At 45.9% G+C, this 16,192-nt stretch overlaps 1 protein-coding gene across 1 annotated transcript in view; it reads right to left on the bottom strand.

Moving 5' to 3' along the window:
* Positions 1-15,978, bottom strand: part of ACAN (aggrecan) — a 31,295-nt gene extending 15,317 nt beyond the window's left edge. The window contains exons 1-13 of the mRNA XM_067305334.1: positions 15,909-15,978; positions 15,005-15,376; positions 13,553-13,727; positions 12,816-12,943; positions 11,936-12,229; positions 9,750-10,262; positions 9,055-9,229; positions 8,492-8,619; positions 8,037-8,330; positions 7,427-7,624; positions 3,780-6,269; positions 3,431-3,611; positions 2,604-3,310 (exon numbers count right to left, since the gene is read on the bottom strand). Of these exons, the coding sequence (XP_067161435.1) occupies positions 2,604-3,310; positions 3,431-3,611; positions 3,780-6,269; positions 7,427-7,624; positions 8,037-8,330; positions 8,492-8,619; positions 9,055-9,229; positions 9,750-10,262; positions 11,936-12,229; positions 12,816-12,943; positions 13,553-13,727; positions 15,005-15,376; positions 15,909-15,978 (5,725 nt within the window). The remainder of the gene's footprint in view (positions 1-2,603; positions 3,311-3,430; positions 3,612-3,779; positions 6,270-7,426; positions 7,625-8,036; positions 8,331-8,491; positions 8,620-9,054; positions 9,230-9,749; positions 10,263-11,935; positions 12,230-12,815; positions 12,944-13,552; positions 13,728-15,004; positions 15,377-15,908) is intronic.
* Between the last annotated feature and the right edge of the window lie 214 nt (positions 15,979-16,192).

Here is a 16,192-nt window from a genome sequence, read left to right as displayed (position 1 = left end):
AATACAAAGCATGTTCCCATTTTAGAGCATTTTTCAAACTTCTTCACACATGAGCTGACAAACACATGGTTTTCTCTCAAAATACTTCACAAGAATGTTGGCTAACAAATGCTCTGAAGAATCTGGCAATATCCTTGTGGGTAATTTATAAAAAGAAAAAGCAGTGAAATCAAACCACACTTCAGGCCAATTTTTTTTTTTTTTTTTTTTTTTTTTTACTGAGCCTTACTGGCTAGTTTCCTTCCTTCCCCTGTTCCCCACCTTCGTTGAATTGTCTTTGCCTCCAGGCTAGGACGTGGCAGCAAGCATGGCCCAAAGCAGAACACATTAGGGGTGCAAAGGTGGCCTTTGGGTATTTAACTGGGCAGCGTAGTTAACTCCTGCAGCATACTGCCAAGCCCCAAGCCTCGTACAAAGCTGGAATAGCTTTGCAGTAATGATCCTCCTGACTTGCCCTCCTGTGGTATCCACTGTACAGAGGCTTAAGAGAGACAGAAAGGACCTTAAATGTATTATAAGCAGGAATGAACAAAGGTTTATGATTACTTCTGTTTTCTCAGTGAGAGAAGTGACGCAGAGAGAAATACGGTGACTCATTCAAAACACTTTGGGAATGGAAATGAAGTTAGAAACCAGGCTGAGCTTCACAAAGCCCTGCACTTAAAGACCCTTACCAAATCCAGTGTAACCTATGCTGAATAGTGTAAATTAACCCAAGAAGAAGCAGTTCAGGAGGTAACGTGGGAAGGAACCTGGAATTAATACTATTTTTTGCTAGGAGTTGAGCAAAGTAACATGGCCTATATAAATGCATAGCCTGTTCAGAACTGTGATGCACCCAAAAGCTTATGTAGGACCTTTTACAACAGCACAAGCTTTAAAAGTTTTGAAATGAGGTCTATCCAGAGTGCATGGAGCCTGCTCCTAATTGCAGCAAAGTGAAAGCAAGCCATGGCCTGGGATGTCATGGGACATCCTACGTTACTTGGGACTGGGTTCTTTCCCTGGCCAAGAAGCAGTAGCTGGCAAGCACAACAACATCCCGTCTCACTTTTTTCTCATTGTAGTACCCTATTGCCTCCGTGGCACGTGCACACTGCTCAGTGGGAGCCTTGTCAAAAAGCTAGCAGAGTATTTTCACCATAAAAGGTTACTCAAATTTAAATATTGTAATTGTTTATACTTAGCAGCAATGGAGCTTACCAAAGCACAGAGTGCTAATGCACCAAAAAGGGACAGGATGGAAGGAATGGCATTTATCAGCGGAGCTGACAAAAGGTAGTGTTCGTTTGCTCTGAGCATCGTCTCAAACATACGATCCTTTAGACGATTCTAGCTGCAGACAGCAGCACAGCATTCAGACTTGAAGGTGCACAAGCTCTATGCCAAAAGGCAACACAAAGACTGACGCACAGTTTGCCCTGTGCAAACACTGCACTCAGCACAAGCAACTCTGAGAGCAGAGATTTTTCTCCAAGGCTGGCTTATTTTGCCTTTTAGCTCCTCGGCATGCAGAAGCTGCTGACGGCCAGTCTCCCACTCCATAGCAAGTGTCATGAAACACTCAGGGATAGAGGCAGCACACATCACAGGAAGGGGAGACAAAACAGGAGAGACTTGTAACCTGTCTTATCCAACTTCTCAGCCGTGTTCTCTAGCCAAAGTGAATGTCTCTGGCAGGTAGAGCTATCTTTGCTCTTGTTTCCACAGCAAAAGAAATATTTGTTGCTTTCTTTAGATTGGAGCAATGGCTAAGACCAATTTCAGAAGGAGAGTGAATGCCCTACTGCCTTCCCCAGATATATCACACACAGGGACCTGGTCACAGTAGCACTCACTGAGAACTAATAAACTACTCTCTTTTTCTAGCCCCCCATCTCCAGCAGCAGAGGAGAGAGCTCACCAACGTAACAGCGGCCACCTGTGTACCCTGGCGAGCACAAACAGATGATACCCCCATCTCGTTCCTGGCAGGTGCCAGCTCCACAGGGCTGCTCATAACATGTCTGGGGTGCAGCTGCAACCACCAAGGACAGCAATTTAGAGAAGTGACTCGATGCCTATTACTACAGCACAGTGGGGGGAAGTCCAATTATGCATCTCATGATGCTTCCCTTGCTCTATTCCTGTGCTGTTCTTCCCAGGGGAATGTAACTGCCATGGGCAGAAGGGAAGTCCAGAAGGCTTCTGGGGATGCTGATACAGTGGCTGAATAATTACATTACCTACCCAAACACAGACAGCAACATTTGTTAGGGTAGAAGCTATTGAACATGACCTGTTTTGGGGCCTTGTCTGCTTGTCTTAATACAGGTGACACTGGAGTATTCCCACTGCAGAACTGCCCCAAGGACCAGGGGCATTAAACACGGCTTTCTCCAGGGATGTCATTTATCAATGCTTGGTTGACTGAAACCCTGAGGTTTCAGCTTTTACTGTAAGGTGGAAAACCCCACATGTTTGTGGTTTCCCACCACGATAAAGTTCTTCGCAAGTCTATTTCTGTGTTAATATTCTTTGTCATATGTAAAAAGCAATAGCTATGCCCCCTCCCTGCCTTCCCTTTCATAGCGTGTGAGGATTAGAAGAACAAGGCACAGTACCTTCAGTAGTGGGTCCTAATGCATCTACCGCTTCTTGCAATACTTGAGGCAGGATAGCAGTAGTGGTGGCTGACAGATGTGGAGGGTCTAGAACAACAGCTGTTTCTGTCTCTTGTCCTGACATCATGGGAGTGGAGGACTCTATTTCAAGCTGAGCCTCTTCAGGATTCTTGGGTTCCTGTGTTAATTCAACATCTGGAATACTGGTACTAATTACAATGTCTGGGACAGAGGTTTCTCTTGAAATGTCTGTGACTGAGCGTGTCAGAGTTTCAGATGTTACTTCAGGAATTTCCTTCTCCTCAGGAGCTCCAGAAGACTCACTACTGACTAAAGTTGCAGTAGCTGTTGCAATGTGAACAGCAGGCAATGCAGAAGTTTCATTGCTGGTTTCATGGACTGTGGATGTTTCTATGCTAATTTCAGGAAATGCAGATATTTCATCCCTGGCTTCTTGACTTGTAGATGTTTCAATTCTAACTGCAGGAAATGCAGATGTGTCACCACTGATTTCACGCGTTGTTGAAGTTTCTATGCTAATTCCAGGGTACATAGAAGCTTCCCCACTTACTTCCCGAACTGTGGATGTTTCTATGCTAATTTCAGGAAATGCAGATATTTCGCCCCTGGCTTCTTGACTTGTGGATGTTTCAATTCTAATTGCAGGAAATGCAGATGTGTCACCACTGATTTCATGCATTGTTGAAGTTTCTGTGCTAATTCCAGGGTACATAGAAGCTTCCCCACTTACTTCCTGAACTGTGGATGCTTCTATGCTAATTTCAGGAAATGCAGATATTTCACCCCTGGCTTCTTGACTTGTGGATGTTTCTATATTAATTTCAGGGAATGCAGATGTTTCGCCCCTGGCTTCTTGACTTGTGGATGTTTCAATTCTAATTTCAGGAAATGCAGATGTTTCCCCACTGGTTTCATGGACTGCTGAAGTTTCTATGCTAATTTCAGGAAATGCAGAAGTTTCACCCCTGGTTTCATGGACAGAAGTTTCTATGCTAATTTCAGGAAATGCAGATGTTTCACCCCTAGCTTCTTGACTTGTGGATGTTTCTATGCTAATTTCAGGGAATGCAGATGTTTCACCCCTAGCTTCTTGACTTGTGGATGTTTCTATGCTAATTTCAGGGAATGCAGATGTTTCACCCCTAGCTTCTTGACTTGTGGATGTTTCTATGCTAATTTCAGGAAATGCAGATGTTTCACCCCTAGCTTCTTGACTTGTGGATGTTTCTATGCTAATTTCAGGAAATGCAGATGTTTCACCCCTAGCTTCTTGACTTGTGGATGTTTCTATGCTAATTTCAGGAAATGTGGATGTTTCCCCACTGATTTCATGGACCATGGAAGTTTCTATGCTAATTTCAGGAAACGCAGATGCTTCCCCACTGATTTCATGGAATGTCGAAGTTTCTATGCTAATTTCAGGAAATGCAGATGTTTCCCCACTGGTTTCATAGATTGTTGATGCTTCTATGCTGATTTCAGGGAATGTAGATGTTTCACCCCTGGCTTCTTGACTAGTGGATGTTTCTATTCTGATTTCAGGGAATGCAGATGTTTCCCCACTGATTTCTTGAACTGTAGATGTTTCTATGCTAATTTCAGGATAGGCAGATGTTTCCCCACTGATTTCTTGAACTGTAGATGTTTCTATGCTAATTTCAGGATAGGCAGAAGTTTCCCCACTGATTTCTTGAACTGTAGATGTTTCTATGCTAATTTCAGGATAGGCAGAAGTTTCACCCCTGGCTTCTTGACCAGTGGATGTTTCTATTCTGATTTCAGGAAATGCAGATGTTTCCCCACTGATTTCTCGACTGGTGGATGTTTCTATTCTAATTTCAGGAAATGCAGATGTTTCCCCACTGATTTCTTGACTGGTGGATGTTTCTATTCTAATTTCAGGAAATGCAGATGTTTCCCCACTGATTTCTTGACTGGTGGATGTTTCTATTCTAATTTCAGGAAATGCAGATGTTTCCCCACTGATTTCTTGATCTGTGGATGTTTCTATACCAGTTTCTGGCAATGCAGATGTTTCCCCACTTAGTTCACCAGATGCAGAGGCCTCACCACTTGGCCCAAAACTATAGGGAAATGTGACAGCTGTTTCCCCACCCAGTTCCTGTGAAACTGTTGGCTTTGTCACAACTTCAACTAAATCAGAAGTGACTAAAGTGACTTCTGGAAGCCCTGAGACCTCCCCACTAATATCAGTCACTGCTGAAGATTGTCCACTTAGGTCTGTGACTCCAGAAATGTCTCCACTGAAATATGGGATCCCGGATGGCTCTCCACTGAAGTCTCCTGTCCCTGAAGGTAACCCACTAGTCTCCACAGCTCCAGACCCTTCTCCAGATATTCTTCTGTCTCCAGAAGGAAAGCCACTGATTTCTATCATCCCAGATGGCCCTTCTCCCACCTCTTGTGCAACTGATGCCTGTGTAACAACTTCAACCAAAGTGGTGTCCACAAGAGAGATTGTAGGAAAGCCAGATGTGAGTCCACTTTCCTCTCCAGACATTAGGCCACTAGTGACTTCAACCCCAGAGACTTCTCCACTGCTGTCAATCACTCCACTCGGAAGTCCACTCATCTCAAGCACTCCAGAAACGCTCCCACCGAAGTCTATATGCCCAGAACCACTAATGTCTAAACTACCAGATACCATGCCTGATGTGTCTTCACTTCCTGAAGGCAAGCCACTGATCTCCAAAATCTCTTTTGCTTCCACTTCTGTAACAGAGGGGGTTGTCACTTCCACCAAACTGGCATTTATAAAGGTAATGCCTGAGGCCTCACCACTTCCATCAACACCAGAAATAAGGCCACTTAGATCCACCAGGCCACTGATCTCAGGTATTCCAGATGATTCTCCACTGATATCCAGTCCTGAGGGTAACCCAGTGAGCTCAGGCACTCCAGATGGCTCTCCACTGAGCTCAGGTACTCCAGACGGCTCTCCACTGAGCTCAGCTCCTGAGGGTAGCCCCTTGGCTTCCCCACTTATGTCCCATTCAGCAGATGGAAACCCTGATAGATCTCCTTCACCACTGACTCCAATTGATCCTTTTCCTTCCTCCTGCCTTTCCGGTGCTGTTGTTACAACTTCCACCAGAGTGGAATCCACAAGAGACACAGTAGGAAAACCAGATGGGAGTCCACTTTCCTCGCCGGATGGCAGGCCATCGATTAGCTCAGTTCCAGAGATTTCTCCACTGAATCCAGAATTCAGCCCACTACTTTCCACTCCAGATGGCATCCCACTAATTTCTGGTATCTTTGAAGTAGACACTGATATATCTTCCTCTCCAGAAGGTAAGCCACTAATATCAACAATGCCAGAAGGCACCCCACTGAGGTCCCCTGACGATAGCCCACTTTCTCCAGATGGAAAGCCACTGGTATGCAGGTCTACTGATGGTAATCCACTTTCTCCAATCCCTGAGTGTTCTCCACTAAGTTCAAAAATTCCAGAAGTCAGTTCTCCACTTGTATCTGGGACTCCAGATACCCACCCAGATGCCGAAGATTCGCCACTGACTTGATGCTCTCCAGATTCAGTGATCTCCCCTGACACACTGATGGAAGCATCGGTACTTATTTCTTCTGGTATTATAGTAGCTGGAGGAAATGCAGATGGACTCACTGGAAAAGAAAGAGGGAACAAAGAGAGGGAGATAGAAAAATAATTTACTAAACTATTTTGAAGAAGTTATTAAAAAATTTCTAATCAACTTTACTTCCAAACTGACAGCAAATAAAATAACCTTTGAGATAAAGGTACAAAGTCCTACGGGCTTGCAGAAATCCTCTGGTCCCTTCAAATTTGTTAAAGAGGATTATATCTTAAATAAATGTTAATGTCTTAAATATCTTCGAGAAACTGATGGAATGTATAAACTTCTGACATAGGACAATGGTGGCATCAATTCCCAGATGCCAGAAAACCCCTACTGCTTCCTTTCAGGTAACATGTGGAAGAGAAGAAGTTTGGTACTGTTCTGAGCACACCACAGCCTCTTACTCCATCCTCCTTGGAACGCAGAACCTGAAATCTGTCTCTAGCCTGTCTACCCCTACTCAGACTCAGAATCATACACTAGTGTGAGGTGCCTTGCCAGTGCTCTGTGCTGGTCTGCAGAAACTATGCTGCCTAGTGCCATCCTGGTAGGATGGCTGTTAATCTAGTTCAGTTTTAGAAAGAAGTTCAATAATATTCACAGCTCCTCCTGCGGTAACTGTGTGCACATGCCCAAGATGTGCAGCTTTGTTTATCCAGATCACAGGATAATTCCCAGACTTTGCTAATATAGTGAAAAGCTACAAAACAAAAGAACAAAAACCACCCCAATTTCCCAAAGTGAGACCGTGTTTCAGTTCAAGGCCTTTTACACAGCAAAGTGCAAAGCTAGGAGAGCAAGATGACCTTCCCTTAATTTAAGTAACTGAAGGTCCTCAGTCTCACATTTCCTCTGAGTCTCAGTATGTCCTTCCTCTTCACATTAAATCCAGCTGCTGAGTAGCCTGTGAAGACTGGAGTGTCCCTAAAGAACATTGTGTATTGCCTGAGTGCCTCCACACTTCCCAGCAAGCTCCACTGAAAAGTGCACCTGAGGCTACCATGTTGAAGAACTAGCTCTATGCAAAGGGAGTCCTGCGAGCTTCCTCCCTCCTCCTCAGCTGGATTTAGAGGGGCTTCTCTTCAGCAAAGATACAGTTCATTTATATTAGGAGTGCCTGTAGCCCTAAGTTTGCTCAACACCAGCCAAGCGTGACTTGCGACACAGGGAAGAGTGACTCACCTGAGAGCAGCGATATGTCAGTTGGGAAGACTTCTGTTCCCCAGGCTGTCTGATTCTCGAGTTCAGTGGCAAGCTCCATCTCCATAGTTGTTTCTTCCCCGGAAGGTATCCCTTCAACTCCAGGGATCACTTGGGTTACGATCATTTCTTCTTCAAAGAATGAGGTAACCCCTTCCTGCTCCTCCACAGATGGCAGAGCTGGGACAGAAAGATATTGGAGGGAGTTTCTAAGAATTCATAATCTCTCTCAGATGCATATGACATGGCTCCATGAATGTTCTAGATACCAAGATAATGAGCCATGAGAAAAAAAAAAAAAAAGAAAGAAAAGGAATGCCTCTCATATTGGGAGACAAGCTAAAAAGAAGAATTGGAGGCAGAGGGAACTGGGTGAGATTTTCCATTTGAGAGTTTCTCAAGACAATAAAATAAATGCACAGTTATGAACAATAAGGGGATGTCCCTCTGAGTCCCCAGAAGTAGCAGCTCTTTTTGGTGAATCCTGCTTAGTGTGAACCGGAACCCCTAGGTGACCAACCTCTCTCCTGAAATCCTGTTCCTGAGGGGGCAGGTCTATACAAAATGGGCACTAGAAAGGGTGGGATGGTACCTCTGAAACAGAACGCATGATGCCGTGACAGTGGGTTGGGAAAGCCCGTCTGGTTATAGTGCAGGTAGATGGTTCTCACACCAGGCTCATCTCCCCCACAGCCAGGTCGTGGGGTCACGATTGGGTACCGGAGGCTGCCATCAGCTAACCAGCCAGCATAGCATCTATCCAGACCCTGCTTCCAGGCAGCGTGGAGTTGCCCAACAGAGGCCAAAGTGGCATTTTGGCTCTCACAATACTCCTGAGCTTCTTGGAAAGTGAATAGATTTGGCTGGGTTGCAAAGAACACCTCACCTGAGGGAAAATAGAAAAAGCATGTATGAGCCCCTGAACCTCTCTGTGCCTGGCATCTGGGGGACATATCTGCTATTGACACACACACACACACACACACACACACAGACGTGCAGGTGTAAAGATCAGCAGCAATCCTCAGAAGAAGGGGAAGAACGTACCCTTTAGCTTGTCAATGTAGCAATATACATCATAGGTCTCTGAGGCTGGACGCATGCCGTATGACCGCACGCCCGGAGAGCTGTCTCTGTCTCCTACACAGTTACTTCGGGGATTCACAATGGGATACCTACCAAAAGAGAGGAGGTTCAACTTAATGTACCCTGAACTGAAGAATCTCAGTGGTGTACTTGGGAACAGGATGTAAAAACTTGGCATTTTGAGGTGCTCAGAGCCCTTAGCATGACTTGGAAACAAGTTTAATCTACACCTACAACCTGGGGCAATGAATACAAACTTTTCCCCATTTTCCCTATAACACATAACTACACCATGGAACTGACTGCTTCAGGATGCAAATAGAGGTTAAGAAAGGGGTTATTGACATGTTAATGAGAACAGTTCTATTGGTCACTGTTTAATATGATGGTGTGTAGACAGTCTCAGGTCAGGAAAGTCCTAGCTGCTGATGAACAGAACATCAGGGTATATGAGAGTAAAGCCACAAGTTCATGCTGTATATTCATTCCAAAGGTGCATCTTCCCCTATTCACTATAGTTTTACCTGACTGTCTGGTCCCGCAGCCAGCCGGCATCACACTGATCAAAGCCAGCCTCGTAGGCAGCCTGAAGCTGTTCAGGAGTGGCAATAACTGCGTTGTTATCCAGGCAGGCCTGCTGGGCTTGGACGAAAGATAGGGCATATCTGCTGGTGGCAGCACGATAGTGAAACACCACACCTGGGGGAAGTGAAGCAACATTGAGACAGAGGATACATTAACACCCCCCCCCCCCCGCCTCCTCTGGGACTGGTGACCAGAAAGGATCTTCCCCTGCAAGGATGAGAGTCTGTCAAACCCACTTTGATGGAGATCTGTCATTCATTGAGGTCTGTTCTCACCAAGGGCAATGTTCTGGCTGTCTCTTTAGCTCTCCTTTAGGATCTGACTATCTTGACTTTCCCCTTTCCTATAGCAGGATGTACATGGGATTTCAGAGTGTGACTGCTGCAGCTCCAAGCACCAGCCAGCTGAACTCTTTCCAGCACCTGATGAGGCAGCCCATAGCCTCCTCCTCACTATTCCTGTCCCATTGCAGGAGGAGGCATTCAGCCTGTCCCTGACAGCAACCTACTAAACAGGCCAAACAGCCAGAGAGCTGGATGCACTCTGAGATAGAGGAAGCTCAGACTGCTTTCAGCTGAATGGCTGACCCTAGAAGAAACAGATCTTCAGGCTTCTTGGAATCCTGGTGGCTTACCTGTGGGAGAAATGGGCTGCTCAGGGAAGAGAGCGACATCAGGGGAAGCTGTCACTCGTACAATCTGATCTTCCACTGTGAACACTGAGGCAGACTCTAGTCCTGGGGCAGCAGTCACCCCCAAGGCCTCTTCCACTGAGCTCACTTCTGCTGTTCCAGTGGTGAAGGCAGTGCCTAAAACTGAGGTTGTGACAACTTCAGGCATAGCCCACACTTCTGTGACTTCTTCTCTGGTCATGTTTTCTTCTTCAGGGAAAGCTGTCTCTACTGTGACACTGGTGGTGAAGAGATCGGGGACAATGGTGAAGCCTTCGTACAGCTCAGTGGCAGCGGGTGTGATCTCAATGGGTTCCAGGGTAGCGATGCTGCCACGAGCCTCCTCCTCTGTGACATTGTGTGGCAGAGGTAGCTCAACTTCAGTTTGGGTGACAGTCTGGATGGTGAATGCACTGCCCAGCTCACTTCCTGTCTCATCAGTAAACTGCACTGGGATTAGAGATTCAAAGTCATCACCTAAATCAGGAGACAAAGAAATGATTAGAGGGGACATGGTCAGTCTAGCGAGGTCTAGATATACTGGACTGGTTGCTGCCTCAGAGAAGAAGGTGGGCATTTGCTGGCTCTGCGGGAAGCAGGAAAATCATGATAATCTTGTAAAATAAATGTTCTTCCTTAATCCACTGTGGCTCTCTACAACACCCCAGTGCCAGGGCATGTTCATAAGTTAGAGGCAATGAGTCACCACGTACACAGCTGGTAAATTAGAGAGGAAGATTTTCCCTGTTCTCATCCCAGCTCTCATTCCCGGGAACACCTTGCCCAAATCCAAGTCTGCACTGACCTCTAGTGCCTGCTATAAGGAATTCAAGATGGCCAGAAGAAAGTAGGGGTGCTTGTATAACCTCCACAGCAGATCTGACACAGTGAGTGAGGTACAGACAGACAACTGGTTCTTCACGGTAAATGCATAAAGTCACACCAGGATCACTATCTCCTTCTGGTCTGCCAGGAGAATAGTAAGATGGCGAGGACTTAAGAACTCATCACATATGAGCATGCTACCTCTGTTACTAAGGCAGCTGAGGCCTCTTTCCATCGTAAATTCTAACAAGTGCATTACTCTTGCCTTTCTCCTCCCAAATCACTTTCCTGCTCTAGTCTCATCCCTTGCAGCTAGGAGAACGTGGGGCAGTCCTGCTTAATACCTTACTGAACAGATCATCCTACAGCAAGGAATGCAGTTTAAAGAGCAACATAAAACAGAATTGGACAGATCAGGGAGGGAGGGAACCTCTTGGAAATGCTGCAGGACAGGTCTCAGCTGGGGAGAGAAGAGATAGGGAGACAAAGCTAGGCCTTCCACCTAATACTGCTTTTCCTGCTCTATTTATTTCCAATAACATTTTCTAGCTAGTTCAACACTACACATATCTTCAGGGTCAGATCTCTTCTCTTATTCCTTCTCTTCCATCCTCAGCATTCAAAGTCTTTCACATAAATCACCTGAGCTCTGCTCCTTGCTTCCTGGAGAGCTATCAAAGGTGGAAGGTGTGTGAGGACTGGAGAGAAGAGGGTGGTATTACACCTGCCCCTCGTCAGAGCCCTCATGTACAGGGCAGGCATTCATGCACATTCTGGACTCTTTGCTTCCTACCTGAGCATGAATGTGGGGACTAAGTACAGGCACCAGTCCTGCTTTTTCCCCCCTTTTTAATAAAGGGGCAAGAAGATTCTCCAGGTTAGTTTGGAGTAGGGCTATCACACAGGTAAGTGTCATTGAGAGAGACAAGCAAAGCAAGTGTTCAGAGGCACCAGTTGATGAAGGCAGCTGAAACAATGAGTTGTGGGTCTGGCTTTTATACTGGAGTTTCTTACCTCAAAGTGCCTGAGATGAAAAAATAACCAGAAGTGAAAAATTCTCTACTCCGTGTGAATTACAATGGATTTAATTCATGCTCCTAGACTAAACTGGTGAACATCTTTGCAAGGGAAATTTAGGTAGTCACATCTTCTCATCTCATCTTTTAAAATCAGAGTAAAGAAAATGCTAGTAAACACTGTGACAGAGCAGCATGGACTGGATAATAGAAGACACTTTTAGGATAAGTTATCTCTGGACAAGAAGCTCCTGCTTGCTTACATGTGCAGAGACCTGTTGCTTAGTCCCATAACTGTAATACACTCACCACTATAGCAGATGGCATCGTAGCGAGAGTGGGGGTGAGGGTACCCTGTCTGGTTGACATACAGGTACACTGTCCGCACGCCCACCAGGTTTCCTCCACAATTGGGCCGTGCTTTCGAAATGGGGTACCGGACGCTGCGATCTGCCAGCCAGCCTGCACTGCACATGTCCATGCCATCCTTCCACGCCAAGTACAGCTCTCCTGTGGTGGCCAAACGGGCTCCCAAACTGTGGCATTTGTCAAAAGCTTCCTGGAAGGTGAACTTCTCCGGGGAGGTGGCATAGAAGACTTTGCCTGTAATCACACAATCCATTAGCATAGGAATTAGCTGTAGAGTTTAATCCCAATTCCCTTTCTGTCCTCTTCCCTTTCTCTTGAGACCCTGACTAGGATGAAAAATCCTGTGTATTACAGATGAACTTCAACTCTATGTTGATGACAGTCTATAAAGGCCAGAAGAAAGGGAATTTTACAGAGTAAATCAATTGGAGCAAAACACAAAACCAGCTGGAGTCACAAGACAAAAGGAGGATAAAGGACAATTTCAGTTCTGATGTGCTGAACATTTCAATGGATCTCTGTTGTAAGCATGGGTGACAGACACCTCTGAATATCACACCCCTGAATGGATGATTAGTGACACACAGGGTGGCATGTCCTTTGGTGGAGGTTAGACTGACACCACCCTCTGTAGTGCGTTAGTTATTTGACATTAAAATTGTCCATGGTCTAACAAAGAGACCATAGAGATTGCCTGGCCTTGCTGGGGGATGTGCTTTTCCATCTTTAACCCGTCTTCCTCTGTATTTACTGTTGTCTACTCTGGGCATGATCAGAGCTTTGTCCACTTCTGTGTCGAGTAAGAAAAGTCCCAAATCACCTCGCATTTGCTCTGCGTAGCAGTAAACATCATAGGTTTCATCTGTCTCCCGGACACCATAGGTCCTCACTCCAGGAAATTCATCCTTGTCACCATAGCAACGCTCTCGGGGACGGTGGATGGGGTACCTGAGAGGGGGAGAAAGAGAGTGTGTAGGGAGTGTGGGATGGGCAGGACTTTCACATCCAGATCCAAAGCTTGGAGAGAGCCACAGATCACAGTGCAGCTCTTGCAATGAGGAAGAAACAGGTAGGGCAATACTTTATGTTTTTTCCTGGGTTATGGAGAAGGGGCAAGAATATCTACTGTCCTGTCTTTCCTTTCATGGTCCTGAGCACAGCAGGTCCCTGAGAGCACTAGCCAAAGACATTAGGGCAAGGTGCTTCCCTAATGGGGGATGCACAGCACAGTACAGTCAAGCCACGCTTTTTGATCTTGGCATAACATTCGTTTCATTCATGGAGGTTGAAAGATCAGGATTAAGTCACTGACCACTCAGCTATCACCACTAGGTGAGGATGACAGTGGTCACAGTGTTTTCCTGCTATGCATTCCTCCCAGGCAGAAAATGGCTTGCAACCCATCAGCTCCCTTCACACACTAACAATTACAACAATTGTTATTTAGCAACTGTTTCTGAAACATCCTCAGGCAGTGTCCTCATTACAAAAGTCCTTATCTAACAATCTATTTCTTGCCCCTCCTGTGGTTTTCCTTTCCCTTCCACAGCTTATTACCTGACAGTCTGATCAGCCAGCCAGCCGGCATCACACTGCTCATACCCATCTTCATAGGCAGCTTGCAGCTGTTCAGGAGTAGCAATGACAGCACTGTTCTGGATGCAGGCCTGCTTTGCCTTCTCGAAGTTCAAGGTATACCTTGTGGAGATTGCTCTGTAGTGGAATACGATGCCTAAAAAACACAAAGGCCATCACACCTGTACATCTGCCAGAGAAGAATAAGCCCTTTTCATTCCAAAGAAGTTAGGGAATCGAAGAAAAGATACTGCATTTCAACTAGGAACAATGAATTATTTATGGTGATTATCTTTATTTGAGCATCTCAAGCCAAGGGCGATTTGGTGGGCTCCCTTCACAGGACACAGGACACTTGCCCTATGGAACACACTGGTGGCCTAGAACAGAGACTGCTCTCCTGTGATGCTGGAACAAAATCACGGTGCATTAATATTTACTAGTTATCAATATTAATATATAGTATTTGAATACTAGATAGTGCAAACAGTGGGAGGAAACACATCATCTGGAATACAGACCATAACACTGTCAGAAGGATCCACTACTTTCCTGATGTAGCAGTGTGCAGAAGCTGGTCAATGGGCAGGGACTGTGCTGCTGTGCAGGTTTTACAGCTGCAACCCTCCAAGGTCCTGCTCAGGACCAAGGCTGCAGTGTGTCAAACACCATATGAACACCCAGGAAACAATAATGACATTTTGTACCAAGGCAAATCAAACCAAACAAAGGATAGCTATCTGTACACTCAGGTCTGGCATGAGCAGGCTTAAGTCAAGGCAAAAATTCACCAAGAGGCAGTGAAGGGGCTCACAGCCCTCCACTACGAGATATATCCTCCAGTGCATGTGACCAGCAAAAAACCTCCTGGTTAAAGGATGTAGTGAAAGCTGTCTCCCTGGCCTCTCCTTCATTATCTATACTGAAAGTAAAAACCTTGATAAAGATAAGGATTATAGGAAACATAACTGTTGTTATTTTATCCACCTATTACTAGGATGGGCCTTGCAAGACTATGGGATTTTTTTTTCCAAAACAGACCAGTGCTCCAGCTGAGGGCATCCCGTCTCCTAAAATGCTTGGAGGAACAAAAAGGTCTTATAATAGCCCCGTGCATGCTTCACCCCCTTGAGCAATAACCCAGCCTATCCAGTAGCATCTCCTGCCAAGAGCATGGCCTTGCAATCTCTGTAACTCAGCTTCCGCCCAACTGAGTCATTTTATTGCTTCGTTTAGTCTGGTCCCAAGCTGTTAAATTAAATGCCTGGCCCATGGCTTCTTCTCACCTGACTGTGGCCTTGTCTGTGACCTGACTGAAAGGGTTTAGGCCTATGAGGAAGAGTAGCATCTTTCCAGTCCCCATAGTTCCTTACTTTCTTCTGCCCAATCCAGACAGTCTGATCCTAAGAGGAAACAGCAAAGGCAGGATCTCACCTTTCACTAGGACCTCTATTGTGTCTTGTCTGTCCTCAATCCCATGCATCACTTCACAGCGATAAATCCCAGTGTGGTTGGATCTTAGGGCCTTGATTTCCAAGGTGGCATCGGTGGGGATGGCGGGGTAATTGGGCAAAGAGATCACCTCCCTGTACTCAGTGTTGAGTCGGATTTTCCCACCGGTAGCCACTAGCAAGACAACTTCTGTCCCATTTGAGAGTTTGCTCCATTTGATCCGTGGGGTCAGCAGAGCACTGATGTCATCTTCCTCTGGGATGTTGAAGTAACAGGGGATGTTCAGGGAGCTTCCCAGGACAACACGCAGGGGAGACTGCTCAGGTATCTTCACTTCCAGGCCATCACTATTGTCTGCCAGTTCCCAAACAAAGCAATGGTTACATCAGTAACGCACTTCATCCAAAATCTCCAGTGCTTTCAATGTTCCAATGCCTCTAAACCTGCACCCGTATTCAGACATAGCCTTTTTTTTTGTTTAGATAACTTGCAGAAATGGAAGCTGCAACAGTGACCTTTGTATCACGGTTGCCCTCCAGAGCTGGGAGCAGTTCTAGATGAAGACATGAAGGGAGCAAAGGGCTCTGCTGCAGTGTAGCTACTACCCACAATATGATATCACACCTGATAGGGTTTAAGAAAGGGGAATACTTCAGCTCCCTTAGTTTCCCTATAAATATACCCCTGCCTGGAACTATCTCCCTTGCTCCCCAAGCACAAGATCAGTGACAGATTATGGTATAACAGCCATCCAAAGACAGGGCCCCTGTGTGTGTACAGAGCAAATCTTGGGTATGCTTATTTATGGTAGTCACTTGCAGTCGGGGATGGGACCAGAGTGCAGCACATTGCTCAGTTCCAGTGTCCTGCACCTAGGAGCACGTACCTGAGAGCTCCACAGAGACGGCTGCAGTGATGACTCGCAAACACACAAACACTAGTAGTAAAGTGGTCATAGTTTACCTGCAAGAAACAACACAGGGAGAAAGGTTTTATGACGGCTGTATGATCATACGGAATGGGGTGCTGTGGATGCTGCTAAGGGAGCAGCTAGTACAGTTGCATAATGCTTTCAGTCACCCCTTAAGATTCTTGTACGTGACTGGCAGTGAAATTTGGGCCTTGGGGAAGCACATGGTCCTGAAGTGCATCTTGCTCCAGGAAATCAGT

The sequence above is a fragment of the Apteryx mantelli genome, chromosome 15, assembly GCF_036417845.1.
Source record: "Apteryx mantelli isolate bAptMan1 chromosome 15, bAptMan1.hap1, whole genome shotgun sequence".
Lineage (NCBI taxonomy): Eukaryota > Metazoa > Chordata > Aves > Apterygiformes > Apterygidae > Apteryx > Apteryx mantelli.
Note: the sequence above shows the minus strand (reverse complement) of the source record. Positions and strands in the feature narration are given on the sequence as shown.